Below are 17,293 nucleotides of genomic sequence, written 5' to 3' on the forward strand. Positions count from 1 at the left end.
GGTGAACGAATTTTCCCTTCTAATTTCTCTTAACAGTTCAAAGGTCCCACGATACATTTGGTATCTTTCACATTCAGTACATCAAAGTGTCTTAAAGCCTGATACCTGTTCACTGGGGGTGGTGGGCAGAGATCCAAACTCTTTAATGTACTTATCTGTTTCTTTGGCAAGCTGGTTAGTGTACTGCTGCTTCTGCTGCCTGAAGTGAGAAAACATGTATTACAGCCCAGCAACAAAACACCTCTTGAAGCTACAACTCTGTTACTTGAATCATCCCTGATGAGTACATTTTCATGAAATTTGCTTTTCAAGGACTAACTCTAATTTCCCCCCACGTATACAATGTTTTTGGGTTACAGTATTCAATAAATATGGAATAATAAATACTACATGGATGGGTCCTTCCTCACAGAAGGTAGGCAAGTTCAGAAAAGTAAATAGAAGTCATTAATAAATACGATGGTTCAAATTACAAAGGAATTAGTTACTGGATAAGGAAATGTCTGATGCTCTGTGTAAGACATTTTGTTGTGCAGGAGCCTTTATCTGCCTCCAGTGCCTAGGATCCAGTAGAGAGCAAGTCAAGAAAACTTACTGTCTAGTTCCCAAGCCTTAGGGCACATCTGACTGTTCCTAATTCTCTATCTAGGTATTTATAATCTATAGATTCTTAGAAAACAAAAATTGGGGAGTAACTAATAAATATTAGGATAAAAGTACTATTATTTAAATTTGATATTTAAAAAAAAGCTATTCTCTGTAAAGAGAACACTTAACCAGAGTTAAGCTATATTAGCTATTTAGTTTATAAAGTAGAAAGATTTTTAAATATTAAAAGCTTAAGAGTAAAAAGAAAGCACTTGTATTAATGTGATACTTTATAAATGACAATATCTGTATCCTTCACATATAGTTTTCATAAATTCATACATATTTAAATTTCACACATGTAAATTCTTACATGAACCTTTTGAAACTTTGTGTATTATAATAACAATTTATAAAATCTCATACTAAGTTCAGATTTTATAAATTGTACATTGAAACTAACATACAACATATAACACACATGAGAAGCTTCAAAAAAACAAACAAACCAAAACTCATGGGAAATTTCCATTACTTTTAAATTGTATTTTTCAACAAATGTTCTGAAGCCCCCTCGTATATACAGATTTACAACCTATTGCTGTCCAGTTGATTTCAACTCCTGTATAGCCTATAGGACAGGGTACAACCACCCTATCGGGGTCCTCGGCTATAATCTTTATAGCGACAGACAGTCACACCTGTCTTCCATGGAGCACCCGGTAACCTCAAACCACTGACCTTTCAGATACTAGCCAACAGCTTAACAATGCTCCTTATAATGTATTATAACATAACATAGCATTATATCTATTATAGATATTTTAATTGAAAAATCTGTCATTCTAGCACATAGTTTGTATTCTTTAAAATGATATAATACTTTATAAAAGCGTATTAAAGAATAGCTATCTCTATTTGAGTGGTAAGGAAGAATTGTAACTTTAGTTAGAAATTACCAAATACTTTATCTTTAAGATGCTTTTTAAAATTTTTGAAAAAGGTTACAAGCAACTCTTTAAAAAATACCTCTATAATTGTATCAAGATAGTCAGAATTTTCCCTATTAATTCTATCAAACCATTATAGCTATTAGGATTAAATACTTTCATTTTACTTTTATTATGGCTTACTATTTTTAATTAGGACATTTTACCACCCTAATTATCTGTCTGCTGCAAGAAAAATACAATATAAATTTCTCAAACTGTACTTCACAATAAATATGAATTATTATCCACCTTTAATGTCTTCCTTTTTGCAATACGTCTCATAGGGAATACAATCAGAAAACGCCACTACCTCCATATGACTTGAGATTGTAGCAGTAACATCACTGACTTAAGATTAGGTACTGAAGAGCTGGCCAAATAATCAAACCCGTAAGAGATGTATTTTCCTTGTGAACAAAGTGGAAATAGCTTTCGGGTTCTTTCTCACTCTAAGTGTGTAAGACACAGCTGAGGAAATGTGCAGAAACCATCCAAAAATCTATTACTATAAGATAAAGTGTTACTGCCATTATCCTAATAGCATACGACATACCTAGAATATGTATCAGGTGACTCCATAAAATTTGAGGATGTATAGAAAAGCTTTGTGGGGCTCGTTTATATTGGGCACGTATTGGATCTCAACCAAATAAAAATATGGTCATGGGCAAGACCATCAGATTTCACTTAAATGGAGAAGCCTAAAGTATGATTTCTCGAAGGCTGTCAGAACTTGAAACAACCTATTACAAAGTCTAAGAAAGTCAATCAAAGAAGCTCTGCTTGATAGAGAAGTCAAGGCTCCTCTATCAAGCACAAGAACCATAACGGACAATAACACTCTCCTCTCTGGGCGTGGGAAAACATGCCACAAAGAAATACACTTGGTTGTAAATGTATGGGTAAGACAGCAGAAAATTAATTTTCCATTGATTTCTCTGAAAGACGTACTACACACTCTCTAAGCAACACAACGGTTAGCCGTTTTTTCCTCCTTTTTTCCAATTAAATACTTACAGCTGTTGCCTCAATTCAGGTGAATCTTGAGGTGTTCCAAGTTGATTTAGGGTCCTTTGTATTTCCACAGCTATTATAATGAAAAAATAACATTTGATTATTTTAAAATATTAGGGAACAAATATAAGAAATTAAATCACACAATTGAACATTTTAAAAAGATATAAAATGAAGATTTTTAAAACATTCCATTTTTTAAAAGAAACGGTAAATGGTTTGTTTAAAACAAATTAGTGACAATAGATTAATATTTAAGTGAAAACTATGTGGATGTTAACATGAGGAACTGCCTTATTCAAAAATATCTTCTTCCCTCTGCTATCAACAATGGCACATAGAAGTCCATTCAAATAAATGTGAAGGAAATAATGGAATTATAAATTTTTTTTTCCCATTTACCTATGTGATAATTTGGGAGAAAGATGAGGATTTCTACACCTGTGAAGATGTGCAGTCTGGGAAACCCCCAGGGACAGTTCTACTCTGTCCTACAGGGTTACCATGCGTTGGACTCCATCAAAGGCAATGAGTTTGGAGTGTAGAACACTTAACAACTGATTCAGGAAAGGAACTTCGGGGTATTCACACAACCTCAAATTTCTACCACATTAATCACATCAGAATCTCAAAAGAAAAAAGATAACTTGATCAGAGATAAATGTTTGCTTAAAAACAAATGACTAACCAATAGGGCAACCTGACATTTTAACTTCCTGGCATGATGCAATGAGGAAATGCAAGATTCGTATGTATTTTCCTTGCTAAAATGTTTAACTTTAGTCAGGAGGGGAAAAAAAACCCAGACCAATCTAGACTGGGTTCTGGAATTTTCAAATCTATTAATATCACAAAAGGAAGAAACAAAGATGAAGAAGTGAGAAAAGACCAGTGGGCGGTCCTCAAACAAGGACCACTGCAGCACCCAAAGCTGGTCTCCTGGTTGTCTGACCCTGGACCAGAAAAAAGCAAAGAAACTATTTAAAAAATAAAATGAGGGTCCCCTCCCCCCGCGCCTTAAATGGCAAGAATACTTGAAGAAATTTGAATAAGAGAGAAAGAGATGTATTAAACAAAAGTTGAAAAATTTCAGTTACTGAACCTAGATTACGAGTATAAAAAATAGGTTTAAAAGCATCACTGGGGGTTAAATACTGTTGCTAAATTCACAATCCAGAAGTTTAGGAGCACTGCGGCACAGAAAATCAAAGGGGAACAAACTGAAAAATCCATCTCAAAGCAGTGCGGCACAGAAAATCAAAGGGGAACAAACTGAAAAATCCATCTCAAAGCAGAGAAATTCATATTTCTAAGAACTGGAAAAATTAGCAAAAGCTCAGAGTAGACAACTTACAATAAAAGGTTTTTTCCAAGTTTCCTTAAAAAAAAAAAAAAAAGCCTAAGGTACTGGTTGTCTAATAGTTACACATTAGGCTACTAACCATGATGTCAGCAGTTTGAAACCACCAAGAGCTTCTCAGGAGAACGATGAGGCCTGATGTACAGCCTTGGACACCCACAAGAGCAGTTCTACTCTGTCCTATAGGGTCCCTTCATTCACTGGCAGTGAGAATAAAAGAACTAAAGAAAAAGAAAAAGCCATCTATTCTTTTTATTTAAAGTTAATTAATGACTTTGGTAGCTTTAATATAAACCAAACTCCAACCTTAGTGGCACCGAGTCGATTCTGGCTCATAAGTGACAGCGTACGCCAGAGTAGTGCTGCCCCTGTGGGTTTCCAAGACCGTACACCTTTACAGGAGCAGAATGCCTCATCTTCCTCCTGAAAAGCAGACAGCTAGCTACACTTGATCTGGGATTACAGGCTACAGCACAAAAGCTCTGAATTGTCTGGGAGGCACCGAGCAATTGTTTTCCTGAATTTGGCAGTAAGCCAAATGAGTTTGGGAACCTGCAATGTAACATATAGTACCAGCATTTTTTGTGTGTGTGCCAGTTTCAAGGGCATTTCTTTTTGCTTTTATTTTGTGCATATGAGGTACTCCTTTCATAGGATGGATAATTTTTGCTTGCTGTTTTTAATTTACGCTTGCTTGTAATTAGTTCTGTATTTCCTTCTGACATCAACATGTTTTCTTAAAAACTGCCAAAGGTTAAAGCTTCTATAGCAAAGAAAGGGAGGGGCGTGTGAAAAAGACAAAGGTTGTGTGGTGTGGGACTCCGTAAGTAGAGCCTGCCATCTAGTTCCTGTATTGCTTTAAAAAAAAAAATCACATGACATGAGAAACAATGTTGAATAAATTACTAACCATTTGGTGGCATACCTTACATCATATTACAAAATAAATTCCCAATCACTTATTAACATAAATACTCATTTCCATACAGTCAATTCTGACTCATGGTGACTCTGTAGGACTGGGTAGAACCAGCCCCGTGGGTTTCTAATATGACAGCGCTTTTCAAGAAGAGAAAGCCCGGTCTTTCACCCAAGTAGCAGCTGGTGATTTCAAACTGCCACCTTGGCAGCCAAGGCACAACCCCTGAGCCCGCAGAACTCCCTAACATATTTATATTAGTACTTATAACATGAATACTAGAACATAAAAAACATGAACTGCTATGATGAATTGTAAGTGTATAGTTATTATATGATTTGAAAGTTATGGATAAAATATTACCTAGGGCTGATAAAAATATTACCTAGGGCTGATACCTATGGCTACCATAGAGGAAGACACTTACAAATTGGCGTAGAGAGAAACAAAACAAACCACACCAACAGTTATTATGGAAAATATGGGAGAACAGATCCACATGAGAGGACAGATCCACAGCATATGAAAAGCAGCAGTGTTAATATTCTCAATACTGAAAAAAATTGCTATAAATAGCTAAGCGGGCCGGAGGAAGCACAAGAAAAGAACAAAGGATTTAATCTTGCATTTTACTAAAGGTCTATAAACATGTATGAGAAATTCAAGTCCACAGACACTAAACGTTTCACTTTATCTGATGGGCATAAAGTAAGAAAAACACGCAGATGAGAATAGAAATTGTTATACTCAAAAGTCTTTAAAACAAAAGGTAGTGACTATATAGCATGTGTGAAAAATGAAGGAGCAATGTCTAGAATGCACAAAGAACCAAAAACAACTACGGAGAGCCTAGACAGGTGAAAATGGGGCAAGAACAGCAATAGGACCTTTAATAATGTCTGTTAAATTGATGAACAGCAAAACAAAATAAAAGACTGAGGGCTTTTTGACTGAGTTTAACTTTCCAAGTAATAAACAATAGAAAAGTACGAAACCATGAAAAGAATTCAGTAGAACTAACAGCCCCAGTAGGAACCTAAATCCACTCTATTTATTTCCCAAGTTTTTGAGCAGCAAGCCCCAGTTCACAGGAAGTAGGGATTCTTAAGAGAAGGAAGAGATAATTGGGAAGGTCCTGTGGGATCCTCAATTATGAAACAGTAAACCATGGACAATGGCTGTTCCTGGCAGAGGCAGGGGGATGCTCAGAAATGCCAGCACAAAGACAAAACGGGTCATTCTTGTCATGGTGGTGCCTCTTCTCCTCACATCCCTGTCCTGTCTACAGAAGACAGTGGCCAAGTGACTCCAAGCTAGTTTATCTGATCATATAAACCATAGTCAACAGTTTATAGAGCCACGAATAGTTCCTTGAAGAAAAACTCACCTGTACTTCAACAGAGGTGACTTTAAAGTGGAAAAAGATATTACATTTTTATATATGAGAAAGAACACTAGTTCCCACACATTCTTAAAGGAACACACCATTTCTTCAGCATCCTTTTCAGTACATAGAGCACTTAGGGTGCATTCTTGTTGCACTTGGGTCTACTGCCATCTAGTGGAATATAAAAGCTTTATTGGAATGAACACACATCCCAACTATATATATGAAACCCATTGACATAGAATCAATTCCAACTCATAGCAAGTAAGATAAAGCAGAGCTGCCTGGTGGGTTTCTTTATGGGAGCAGACTGGCTCATCTTTCTCCCTCAGCACAGCTGTTGGCAGCCCGACATATAACCCACCATGCCTTGGTGGATAAAAGATGAAAGGAGGGCTGGAGGCATGTCTGAGCTCTGCCTCCTGATAATCGGAAGCCAGAAGTCAGATATGGCCCTCTGTGTTGACTCAGTATACACATATTGCTTTGCATAAAATTGTAGACAGAATTTTGTAACAATGACTATATATAATGTGGGAAGTTTGCTTTTTTTTTTTTAATTGGGGAAAGGGGAGCATTTGACAAAGCTGTTCAACCAGTGAGAGTGGTCAGGCTATGAGATATTTTAAGTAAAAGGCTAATCCGTTGTCATGGAGTTGATTCTGAGCCATAGTGACCCCATAGGGCAGTGTAGACCTGCTCCTGGGGGAACGCCTTGTGCTTCTCCCGTGAAGCAGCAGGTAGTTGCCCACTGCTGACCTTGGGGGTTAACAGCCCAATGCATGGCCACTACACCACTTGGGTTCGATTGAATACCTTAGGCTCGCCTTAAGTCTTCTAACAACTGTCTCCGTAGAACCGAGAAGAAAGTATAGCTATCCTCTTCAGTAATAAGCATCTGTTGACCATCTCAAAACAACCCAGAGGTGAAATAGCCAAGCACACAAAATACAATGGTTACTAAAACCCTTGGATGGGTGATTTGTGAGCTACCACACAAGGAAGAAGTACAGTTTATCGTGAATCAGAAATCTGTCTGGAGCCAGAGAGCCGGGTTTAGAAACAGAAACACAATCGCACTAGTTCCTGGCTGTTGACCTTGGACATTTTAGCTAATATCTCCAAGTTACCATTGCCTGAATAGTCAAATAAAGAAAAAAAAAACACCATTTCCCAAATAATATGAAAATTAACAGAAAAACATAAGCACCTTCCTATTACAATACAAGAACTCAATAAATAGATGTTAATAATATGACAGTTATGGTTTACTCCTGAATGTTAAAAATGAACAATAAGAATATCCTTATGAGCACATCTTATTGATCTAATGTCAATCATGTTTTGAAAAAATATTAAAGCGTAGCTTCTGATGTTATTTTTAGTTCCCGTCTCATTGGTTCCAAGTCATCGCGACCCCATATACACAACAGAGTAAGACACCACCCTGTCTGCCGCCAACCTCACCATTGTAGCCAGGCTTGAGCCCATTTTGCAGTCACTGGGTCAATACATAGTTTTGAGAGTCCTTTCTTTTCTCACTGACCTCTGGTTTACTATGATGCCCTTCTCCAGGGCCTGGTCTCTCCCCCACTAAGACTGCTCTAAGGAGCAGTCTGACATATTGTTTGCTTTTGGCACGCAGTGGTATATATTCTTTTCCAACACCATAATTTAACTGCAATATTTCTTCCATGTTCCTTATTGATTACCCAGCTTCCCCATGCATATGAAGTGAATGAAAACACCATGATGTAATCTGTCCCCTGATTTACTGGTTGCTGCTTCCTTGGGCTTTGATTGATTGTGGGTTTAAGTAAAATGAAATCTTTGGCAACTTTAATTTCTTTCCCTCTTATCGTGATGTGACTTATTGCTCAGTTGTGAAGATGTTTTTATGTTGAGGTTTAACCCTAATGACGGCTTTAATGAAGGCTAAAATCTTTGGTTTTTATCAGTATGTGGTTTAAGACTTCTTTCATTTCAGAAAGCATGGCTGTGTCACCTGTATACAAAGCCTGTTCAGGAACCTTCCTTCAATGCTGATGCCATGCTACACAGTCTCATATATTATAGTTTTTCAGATGATTTCCTTGGCATACAGACTGTAAAGATGGTGAAAAGATTACAATGCCCGCACACACATCTTTTCTGGGTTTAAAGCGGTCAGCATCCTCTTGTTCTATTCCAAGGAATGCCTGTTGGTTATGGAAAGGCTCTATATGAGCCAAATTAAGGGTTCTGGATTGCCATTCTTCTCAATGCTACCCCTAATTTGTTATGATACACACAATCAAATGCCTTTGCATAGTCAAATACAGTGCAGATGAGTGTCTTTCTGGCATTTTCTGCTAATCCATTTGAAACCAGCAATTAAACGGCATCATTCTATGTCCTCTCTGAATCTGACTTGAATTTCTGGCAGTTCCCTATCAAAGCACCTTGAAATGGCTTTTGAATTATCTTCAGCATAATTTTACTTAAATGTGGTATTAATGATTTTATTCAGTGATTTCTACAGTACATTTGGTTGCCTTCTTTCAAATAGGTACACATGTGGCTATCTTCCAGTAGCTAAGTAGCTATGTTCCAAATTTCTTGCTATAGATGAATAAAGCCTTTGCTTTAGCAATATCTCAATTCGTATTCTGATAATCCCCGTACCCTTGTGTTTCATCAATGCATATACAGTAAAGCTTGAATTTTTTCCTTCAGTACCACTGGTTCTTGATCATATGCTACCTTCTGAGGTGGTGAGCGCTGAGCAATTCTTTTGGGTATAGTAAGTGTGTATCTCTGTTCTCCAGTTCTTTCCACTGGAAAGAAGCTGAGTGTGTGCTTCCTGTTTTGTTCTCTAACTCCAAGTGTTTGAACATTTCACGTACTACTACTTTGTCTTCCAAGAAGTCCCACTTGGAAATCTTCTGTTCAGCTGTTTGGAGTCCTCGTTTCCGCCAATTACGTTAGCTGCTTGATGTTCATGCAACAGTTTCAGAGGCTCCCTGACATCTGTTCTTTACTTTCTTTCCTGTTTTTGTGTTTGTATGTTAACTTTCACTTTTTTCATGAAAGATGCCCTTGATGTCATCCTACAATTGGTCTGATTGTAAGTGTTGCATAACCTCTGATAAAATTAAGAAAATAGCATTGATAATGGTATCAGTTAATATAAGACAAGAACAAACCATAATTAGGAGATAATCAGTCATCTGAGTGACAAATATCTAGCAGGTACATGCTAGTGATACAATTCAAACAAATGATGTAAGTGAAACAGAATTATAAAAATGAAAAACACTAAAAATTAGGAGAAACAAACTTCCTTCTAATTTGAAGTCTGTCCTCCTCAATCCAACTCTGTTTTAAGGGACAATTTGGAGTATTAAATGAGGTGACATATATGGAAACATTTTGGAAGTGGCATTGTTTTCTGTTAGAATACAGGATGCTATTAGGAGTAAGTTTACTAAAATTAGAGTTAGAATACAAGTTTATTATCAAGTACAAAGCAAAGAAGAAAACACATGAATCACTCAAAAATATCCTTATCAGCTAGCAGAAGAAAACAAGTAGAATAGCAATATAAGAAGGCTTTAAGAAGTCAAATGAGCTTCTTCATCTATTTCATATACCAACAAGGAAATGTATTATGTATGTATGTATATGTATATATGTATATACTAAAATGGTACTATAATTCTACAAAGCACATAGCAATAGCAAAATCTTTAAAGATTCTGGAAGACAGATACAAAAATAACGGTGGGCTTTTCCCACCGTGTTCTCTGTTTCATACGATCTTGTGACTCCAACAGAGAGCTCATCTCTGGGTAAAATAATGGAAACCACCATGAAAACCGAGGAAGACAGATGGATTTTCTAAAGGATAGGTCAGTGCACTTGCTACTGTTCTCTGCTTCCCAGCACTAGACTAGGTACAGATACAGCCTACTGCCGCAGAAGCCATCTCAAACCTAGAACAGAAATTTTTGCTTTCAAATTTTTCATTGGTTTTTCTTCCCAGCTATGTCAAAAGGTAGAAGAGAGTGCAGGTTGACAAAGTAGGAATTTATGGCAATTTACAGCTCTTGTAGAATAACAATGGGTTTTGTCTGAAGGCACTATTCCTAAAATAAATCAACAACAATCTAGACATATTAGATATTAAGCTTAAACAGTAAGCATATGATAAGAACTCAGAAAAGGGCGGGGAGAATAGTTGTGTCACTCAAAGAATGTAGTCAATGCCACTAACTTGTACCTAAGTTAACTGCTGAATTGACTGATTCCAAAAATAAGGCATTAGAAAACTGTGTGCAAACAATACTCTGGATTTCTACTTGAAGAAAGCATTGCAAGCCTCTTGCTCTTCGCAAAGAAATTTCAGTCCTGAGATTTTATCACGTGGACCCTGCTCAATTTAACTACTCTGAGGTAGTCTAGGCCAAGACGTAATAAGGGCTCAGAGGAGGACTTGGCCCCTTGAGACTGTGATTTCTGTAAGCAGTCAACATGCAAGGATATAACAATCACACAAAGGACTACAAGAAAACCTGTGGGAAAGAACAGCACAGCTCGCTACAAAGAACACCTGATTGGGGGGGGGGGGATTGTTACCCTGAAGTAGACATGGTGAAATTTACTACCCAGAATACCAACACCTTTTACAATCAATGAAGCAATTAGAGCAGACATGAAGGAACTCATGAATGAGTTAAGATGCGATGTGCAGTGAGGAGTAGAAACTAGGGAAACTCGGGAAAGAAAGGGGGGAATTTCTAAACAAAGATAGCGTGACCAGGAACAAAGTGAGGACACTGTACATTACCCCTCTGCAGTACCCATGGACAGCTCTTGTCAGTTTTGGCGCCCTCGCTCTCCCTCGTTTATGTTAACGGTTTGGGCTCCTGGCTCAGTGTCTTTAGGTACCTGATCGGTTCCGCCCATGGATACCCTCTGCACAACAGAACGAAACACCGCACGGTCCTGCACTTTCCTCACAACGGTTCCTGAGCCTGAGCCCACCGCTGCAGCTGCTGTGCCAATCCATGTCATTGAGGGCCTTCCTCTTTACCAAACATGATGTCCTTCTCCAGGGATGGGTGTCTAACACTACCCTGCCTAATTCTCGGTAAATTTAATACAAGTTTGGATGATGCGTATTCCACCATTTTGGCCTTAGTTCTGCGAATTCCCTTCCAATAATCTTGTCCTTCACCTATCTTAGCCATTCACTTCAAGTTCGAAAAAAACATTTTCTCATTACGAATACCTATAATTTCCATAATTAGTAAGTCACCACCTCCTAACATGTTTAGTTCACTCCCAGATATGCTGACTTTACCAGTCCTCTAATCCATCAGGCCCTAAAGACCCCGGGTTTGACCACTTTGACAATTTCCCTTAGCCCCTAATGTTTTCACCTGCGCCCGGACTCAACTTACCTCCTGCACCTTCAATCCTCAAATTGCTCCCTTGCTACAATTTTCAAGCTCAGCTCTCTTTATCTTAACTACTTGGCAAATCTTAAGACTCTCATTGTGCCCAATGTTCTGCCTCCTCTAGATCTACTATGTTACTCAGTCACAACTCGGGTTCCCCTCAGAGTAACAGTGGATGGCCTCAAAATTGCAAAGTACTAACCAGTGTTAGTCCCCCAGCTCACACTCTGTGCTCCAGACACCGGGACCTGCTCAGCACTTTTCTCACCCACGGGGTGCTCCCGGCTGCTGGTCCTTGTCTTTGTTGGTCCCCTAGGAAGGCATTATTTCTCCAAATACCAAAGGACTTGCTCCCTTACCACTTTCAAACATTTGCTCCACTATGAGCATCGCTCTGCCTCACTCTCATGTACTCTATACATGCAATCGCCTCTCCAGCGTACTGGACCTCAGCCCAGACGTTTTGGCTGCGTTTACTGAAATCTATGTCTCTACACTTGGTGAAAAGGGAGGGGGACAGAACTGCCCATGAGATAAGGACGGAAGTGTCACACACGGCTTCAAGAAACAGAAACTAACCTGCGAAGCCTAACTGCCGCCGCCTCCTCCCCCAGCAGCACGAGGACTACGTGTGCCCAGCGCTGTCCCAGGCACTTGAGTATAAGGCGATCAGACGTCCCGCTTTTGGTGGGACAGTCCTGTTTTTTGGCATTTTTAAAAAGTCCTGATTTTTGGAAACAATGCATGACAAGCTAGGGAATGGTCTAAGCTAGGGAACGGTCTATTTGGTCCATATAGACCAAATTTTTTAATCAAGAACCCCACCCCCACCCCCGTCAATGGTGTCCCGCTTTAAATCTGGTCACTTTACTTGAGTAGCTATTTAAAAATAAGCAGAAACTGTGTTTTATAGGGTTTTATTTTATACTTCAACTGTACTAACCAACTTAAATACATTTAAGGCGTAAAAGTCTGATTCGAGTACAATTATTGTATTTAACTAAGTTGAGTGGTGAAACATATGCATAGCATATTTTATGCGTGCGGCACATCACTTGAGTGGATCCTCGTGGACCTCAGAAGGATTCGTTACAGAAGCAACAGAACCATACGCACATCATCTGAGGAGAAGGGGACCATGAGCAGGAGTCACTCTGTCAAATCTTTGAAAATCATAATAAAGCAGTCAAAGATAATGAGGGCTTTCTCCTCAAAATCTCAAACAAATACTTGAAGAAGTTGGGTGTGGTAAACAGATGTTATCAAATAGCATTTAGAAGAGAGATAAGAATAACAGAACCTCTAAATGCCTGAGCAAATCCATAGTTTCAGTAAATTCATGTTTCTCAAGACTAGTGTCCTTTAAAAAGAGAGAGAGGGAAAGGTCGATCAGCTTCCTTTTTGTGCAGTCATGTGACAAGGAGCAAAAACAAGCATCTTCCTCACGGACCCCAATGAAGAGAACTGTTATTATTCTCAAAAGTAACAAAATGACTCATCAGACAGCTTTTCATTTCATTTCAATGTCTGATCAACGTTAGTGAAGCAAAGATCTCTTCTTATTAATCAAAGAAAGTATGAGCCAGGCCTTGGAACCTAATTACCACCCAAACTTTCTTTTTCCAAATTCTAAGCAAGCCTGTGTTGGATGAATAGCTTTCATCTGCAGGAGACAAGGATGAATAGTGACAATAAAGATTCAATGTCAACATTTTCATGATACTTCTTAACCTTCACAATACAAGTGTCAGTCCACACTTGATGCAGCACTAGAAAAGTCCTCAACGACCCTGGCATTGCAGGGGCTCAAGTGCTCAGCTGCCAACCAAGAGGCTGGCAGTGGATGCCACCAGCTGCTCCACCAGAGAAGCAGGCGTGGAAGCCCTGTGGAACAGTTCTACTCTGTCCTTCCGGGCCCTATGACTCAGAATCCAGTCTACCGCAGAGCAGTCTGGTTTAGTGCAGTTTTGAAGGTCTATTTCCCCAAATTTTCTAGAAAAACATACGCACCAACTAGTAGACAACCTTTAGCACAAAATTTTTGCACCACACATTCTGGAGAGCAGACTTTATGCTACCCATGTATTTGTTTTGTTCATCTTTCACACTATGTCTTCCTGGCTCGGATTTTTTTTTTTTAATATGGTTACTCAAATGCTGGAATTCTCAGCTGTGACTGTGGTAAGACTACTATGATGTGTATGTATGGAACCATTTTCTCTCCTGACCTGTGCTTTACGCTCAGCTGTTCCATTTCTATTTCTAAATTTCCTTGAACTTTTTCCACACTGGAATCCCTTGTATTGCTTGGTCCCTACAATTCTTCCTTCCCCTACTAACGGAAAAAACAGCGTAGCACACACATCTTCGTGGAACTCCAGCTGGTCTCATGAACGGCTGCTTCCACTGTGGGCTTAGGAGCCTGCACTGCAGGCCCAGGTAGGCTAACTGGCCTCTAAGAGCAGAAAAAAAATCATCTTGTGCCTGTAAGAACCTTCAGATCTCTTAAAAACCTCTGATTTAGATGATAGTCTGTTAAAATTGGAAAGTTCCTTAATCTAGTCCACAAATAACGAGGACGACAATGACCACATAAGACAAGTCACGTCCTGGAAAGTTAAATAGCCGACTCAAAGTCACACTGCTACTTGGATCTGATTTCAGGAAGCAAGCATGCTTGCACACAGCTTGGCCTCATTAGAAACTTTTTCTCCTGGCTCACCGATTTTCCTAATTCAACACCCTTCTCAAAACATCTGATCCCAACCAGGAAACTGCAAATTAAACCACAATAAGATTCCACTATGGCTAAAATGTCGAAAAATGAAAAGCCTGGAAAGCACTGCAGGGGTGTCCACTGTCGGAAACCGTTAGGTGTGCCCACTAAAGTGAACATGTAAACAGTCTGTGACCCAGCGAACCAACTGTTCACTGGGTTCAATACGCAGCAAAGCAGTGGGTAAGGAAGGTCGTAGCAGCATCGTCCATGAGGGTGGAGAACACGAAAGCGGTACAAATGCTCACCCATGTCGATGTTGGGTGTCCACAGTTGGTTCTGACTGAGAGGGACCCTCTGTCACAAAGGACGAACCAGTGCCCGGTCCTGCAACACCCTCACAATGTTTATGTTTGGACCCACTGTTGCACCCATGTGTCACTCCATCTCTAAGCGTCTTCCCTCACCAACAGTAGAAAGGATAAATGATCTGTGGTGTATATGAATACGAAATGCAGCAGAGAAATGAAAACAAATGACATACAATATCCTACATGCTGCAGCTACATCCAGCAACACAGATGTATCACACAAACCTAACAAGAAAACCAAGCCCCATACAAAACAAACACACATGCCACAAGTACCAGGTATAATCATCAACAGCATTTGAAATCAAGACACGGCTTATGGAAATGATAGAGGTGGGCACACGGTGAAAGAGGTTTCAGGGGGCCAGTAGTGTTTCATTTCTTAAATCTGAGAATGACCCTTCATGATAGAAAACTGGTATATGCACTAATAATCTACATTCTACTCAATATACACATTATATTTGTTTTTAAAAGTTCAAAAGTATTGAGGGGTTTTTCAAAAAGTTCATGGGAAAATGAAATTAAAAGAACTTTCCTAGGAACTTTTTGAAGCCCCTCGGATAGCCTTCCCCTTAGTTGTGTGATGGGTTTCCCTAGATTTTATTCTGCTTCTTTCAAAACCATGACTACTAACCCTACTGAAAGACTTTCTTCTGTGTGTTCTGAAATGTCTGTGTCTATGCCTGTGAGCCACAGACCCCTGGCCCTGTGAATGCGTCCTACTCTGGCTACCCCTATTGAACTGCCTTAGCCGTTTCAACCCACCACGCCTTGCTTATCTGTGCAGCATATTTCTGAGGAAAAATTCTGCCTCCAAGGGAATTTCAAATGAGAATGGCAAATGAGTATATTATCTCATTTCCCAATAGTGTAATAAAAATGCTCTCTTTTTACAATCATCCAGATTGCAGACTTGAGAACTAAAATAGACCAAACTCATTGCCACTGAGTTGACTCTCACTCATAGCAACCCTGTAGGACAGGGGAGAACTGCCCTGTGGTTTTCTAAGGCTGTCAAATGCTTTAAGACAGTAGAAAGCCTTGGCTCCACCCCATCAAGTGATGGTTTTGAACTACTCACCTTATGATTAGCAGTTCAACACGTAACCACTATACCACCAGGGCCCCTCTTTTGGGCACTGGGAGTAAGCATTTTCAAAATTTAGCTCTTGGATGACAATAGGTTTCATTTGCATTCCATCTCTAGTCTACTTTGAATCACTGCATCCCTGGGGTAAGAGAGGCGAAGTGCTACCTTAGGACTCATGGCAGGCAAGACCTTTATCTTGTGAGTAAGTGAGCAACAGTGGCACAATAGCCTTGCCAACGCTGCTACAGAGTCAGCAAAGCAATCATACCCAGAGGACAGAAATGTTTTCTCCATCTTTTTAAATGCCCCATGGAAAAATGCACAGAGAAAACCCTCATAAAGTTCCAATTTACTGTACCTATTTAAAAGCTTACCCTTATATCGTCACACTATTTTAATCTAGTTATAGCTGGCCCTAACATACTTCATATTTAAATATTTACAATGTTGAATGTAAATCATCTTAATACATTAACATACTTTACTACTAAGGCAGATAAAATTATAAAATTTTTCCAAGTAGTTTAACCAAAAAATATGTGAGTTTAAAATTATTCTGTTTCATATATTCTACACTTTGGCAAAGAACCAAGTACTAGGTGATAATATCAGTCAAATAAAGGGACTTTTCTTTTATATTTTACTAAATAGTTTTCATTATTCTTTGTGTCCTATTAAGAATCAACTCTGTTATTTTCTCTTGTAGGATCAAGCAAATCATGCAACTCAACAGTTTACAAGGGCTCACTTATCGTAATGAAATCTACTCTGAACATACAACTGTTCTCACTGAGGCACTAAGGAAGACTTGGGCTGTAGTTGAACAGGTTTACATATTCAAACTATACCTGTCAATCAAAACTGTTCCCTTACTAAATCTTCTCTTTAAATTTCTTTAATAAAGCCATACAATTTATACCGAGGCAGACTTCCACAAAATGAAGGTGGCACAGAGCCTCGCTTGATTGGATCGCGTCCAGTATTGTTAGCACCACCAGATGGGGGAGAAAAGTGAACCGAGAGCGGGCACTTCTTTCTTCTTTCGGTTCCACGTGATTTCCACACAGCCTTTCCCAGGGACGCTGGGCTTACAGACAGTGAGTTACTCGATCTAAATCTTCACTTTCCTTCATCTGGATGCTGGAGCTCAGGATTCGAACAAAGTACCCCGTACTGACTGCTTTCATGAAATTCATAATTACGAATCGCAAATGAGCAGTCAGCCTGCCAAGGACTCTTCCCCATTTCCCTGCTTAGTTCAATTTTTTTATGATCAAAAGTCATCAAATTTTCCCCCATACGTCATTCAAAACCAGACCTGCTCTGGCAGGGACTCTAGCACCACCCTTGAGCCTACAGGTGAATTAATGGGCAGCCCTCTTCCTTCAAAATCCCATTCCTTAGACCCTATT

The 17,293-nt window shown here is 39.1% G+C and overlaps 1 protein-coding gene across 2 annotated transcripts in view; it reads right to left on the reverse strand.

Moving 5' to 3' along the window:
- Nucleotides 1-17,293, reverse strand: part of STX7 (syntaxin 7) — a 48,178-nt gene that overhangs the window by 15,133 nt on the left and 15,752 nt on the right. For both annotated transcript variants that reach the window (XM_004710924.2, XM_030886775.2), the window contains exons 3-4: nucleotides 2,598-2,667; nucleotides 106-199 (exon numbers count right to left, since the gene is read on the reverse strand). In XM_004710924.2, coding sequence (XP_004710981.1) covers nucleotides 106-199; nucleotides 2,598-2,667 — 164 coding nt within the window. The remainder of the gene's footprint in view (nucleotides 1-105; nucleotides 200-2,597; nucleotides 2,668-17,293) is intronic.

Source organism: Echinops telfairi, unplaced genomic scaffold (genome assembly GCF_000313985.2).
Source record: "Echinops telfairi isolate 266 unplaced genomic scaffold, ASM31398v2 ScPeMD7_3533;HRSCAF=4204_0, whole genome shotgun sequence".
In the NCBI taxonomy this organism is placed as follows: domain Eukaryota; kingdom Metazoa; phylum Chordata; class Mammalia; order Afrosoricida; family Tenrecidae; genus Echinops; species Echinops telfairi.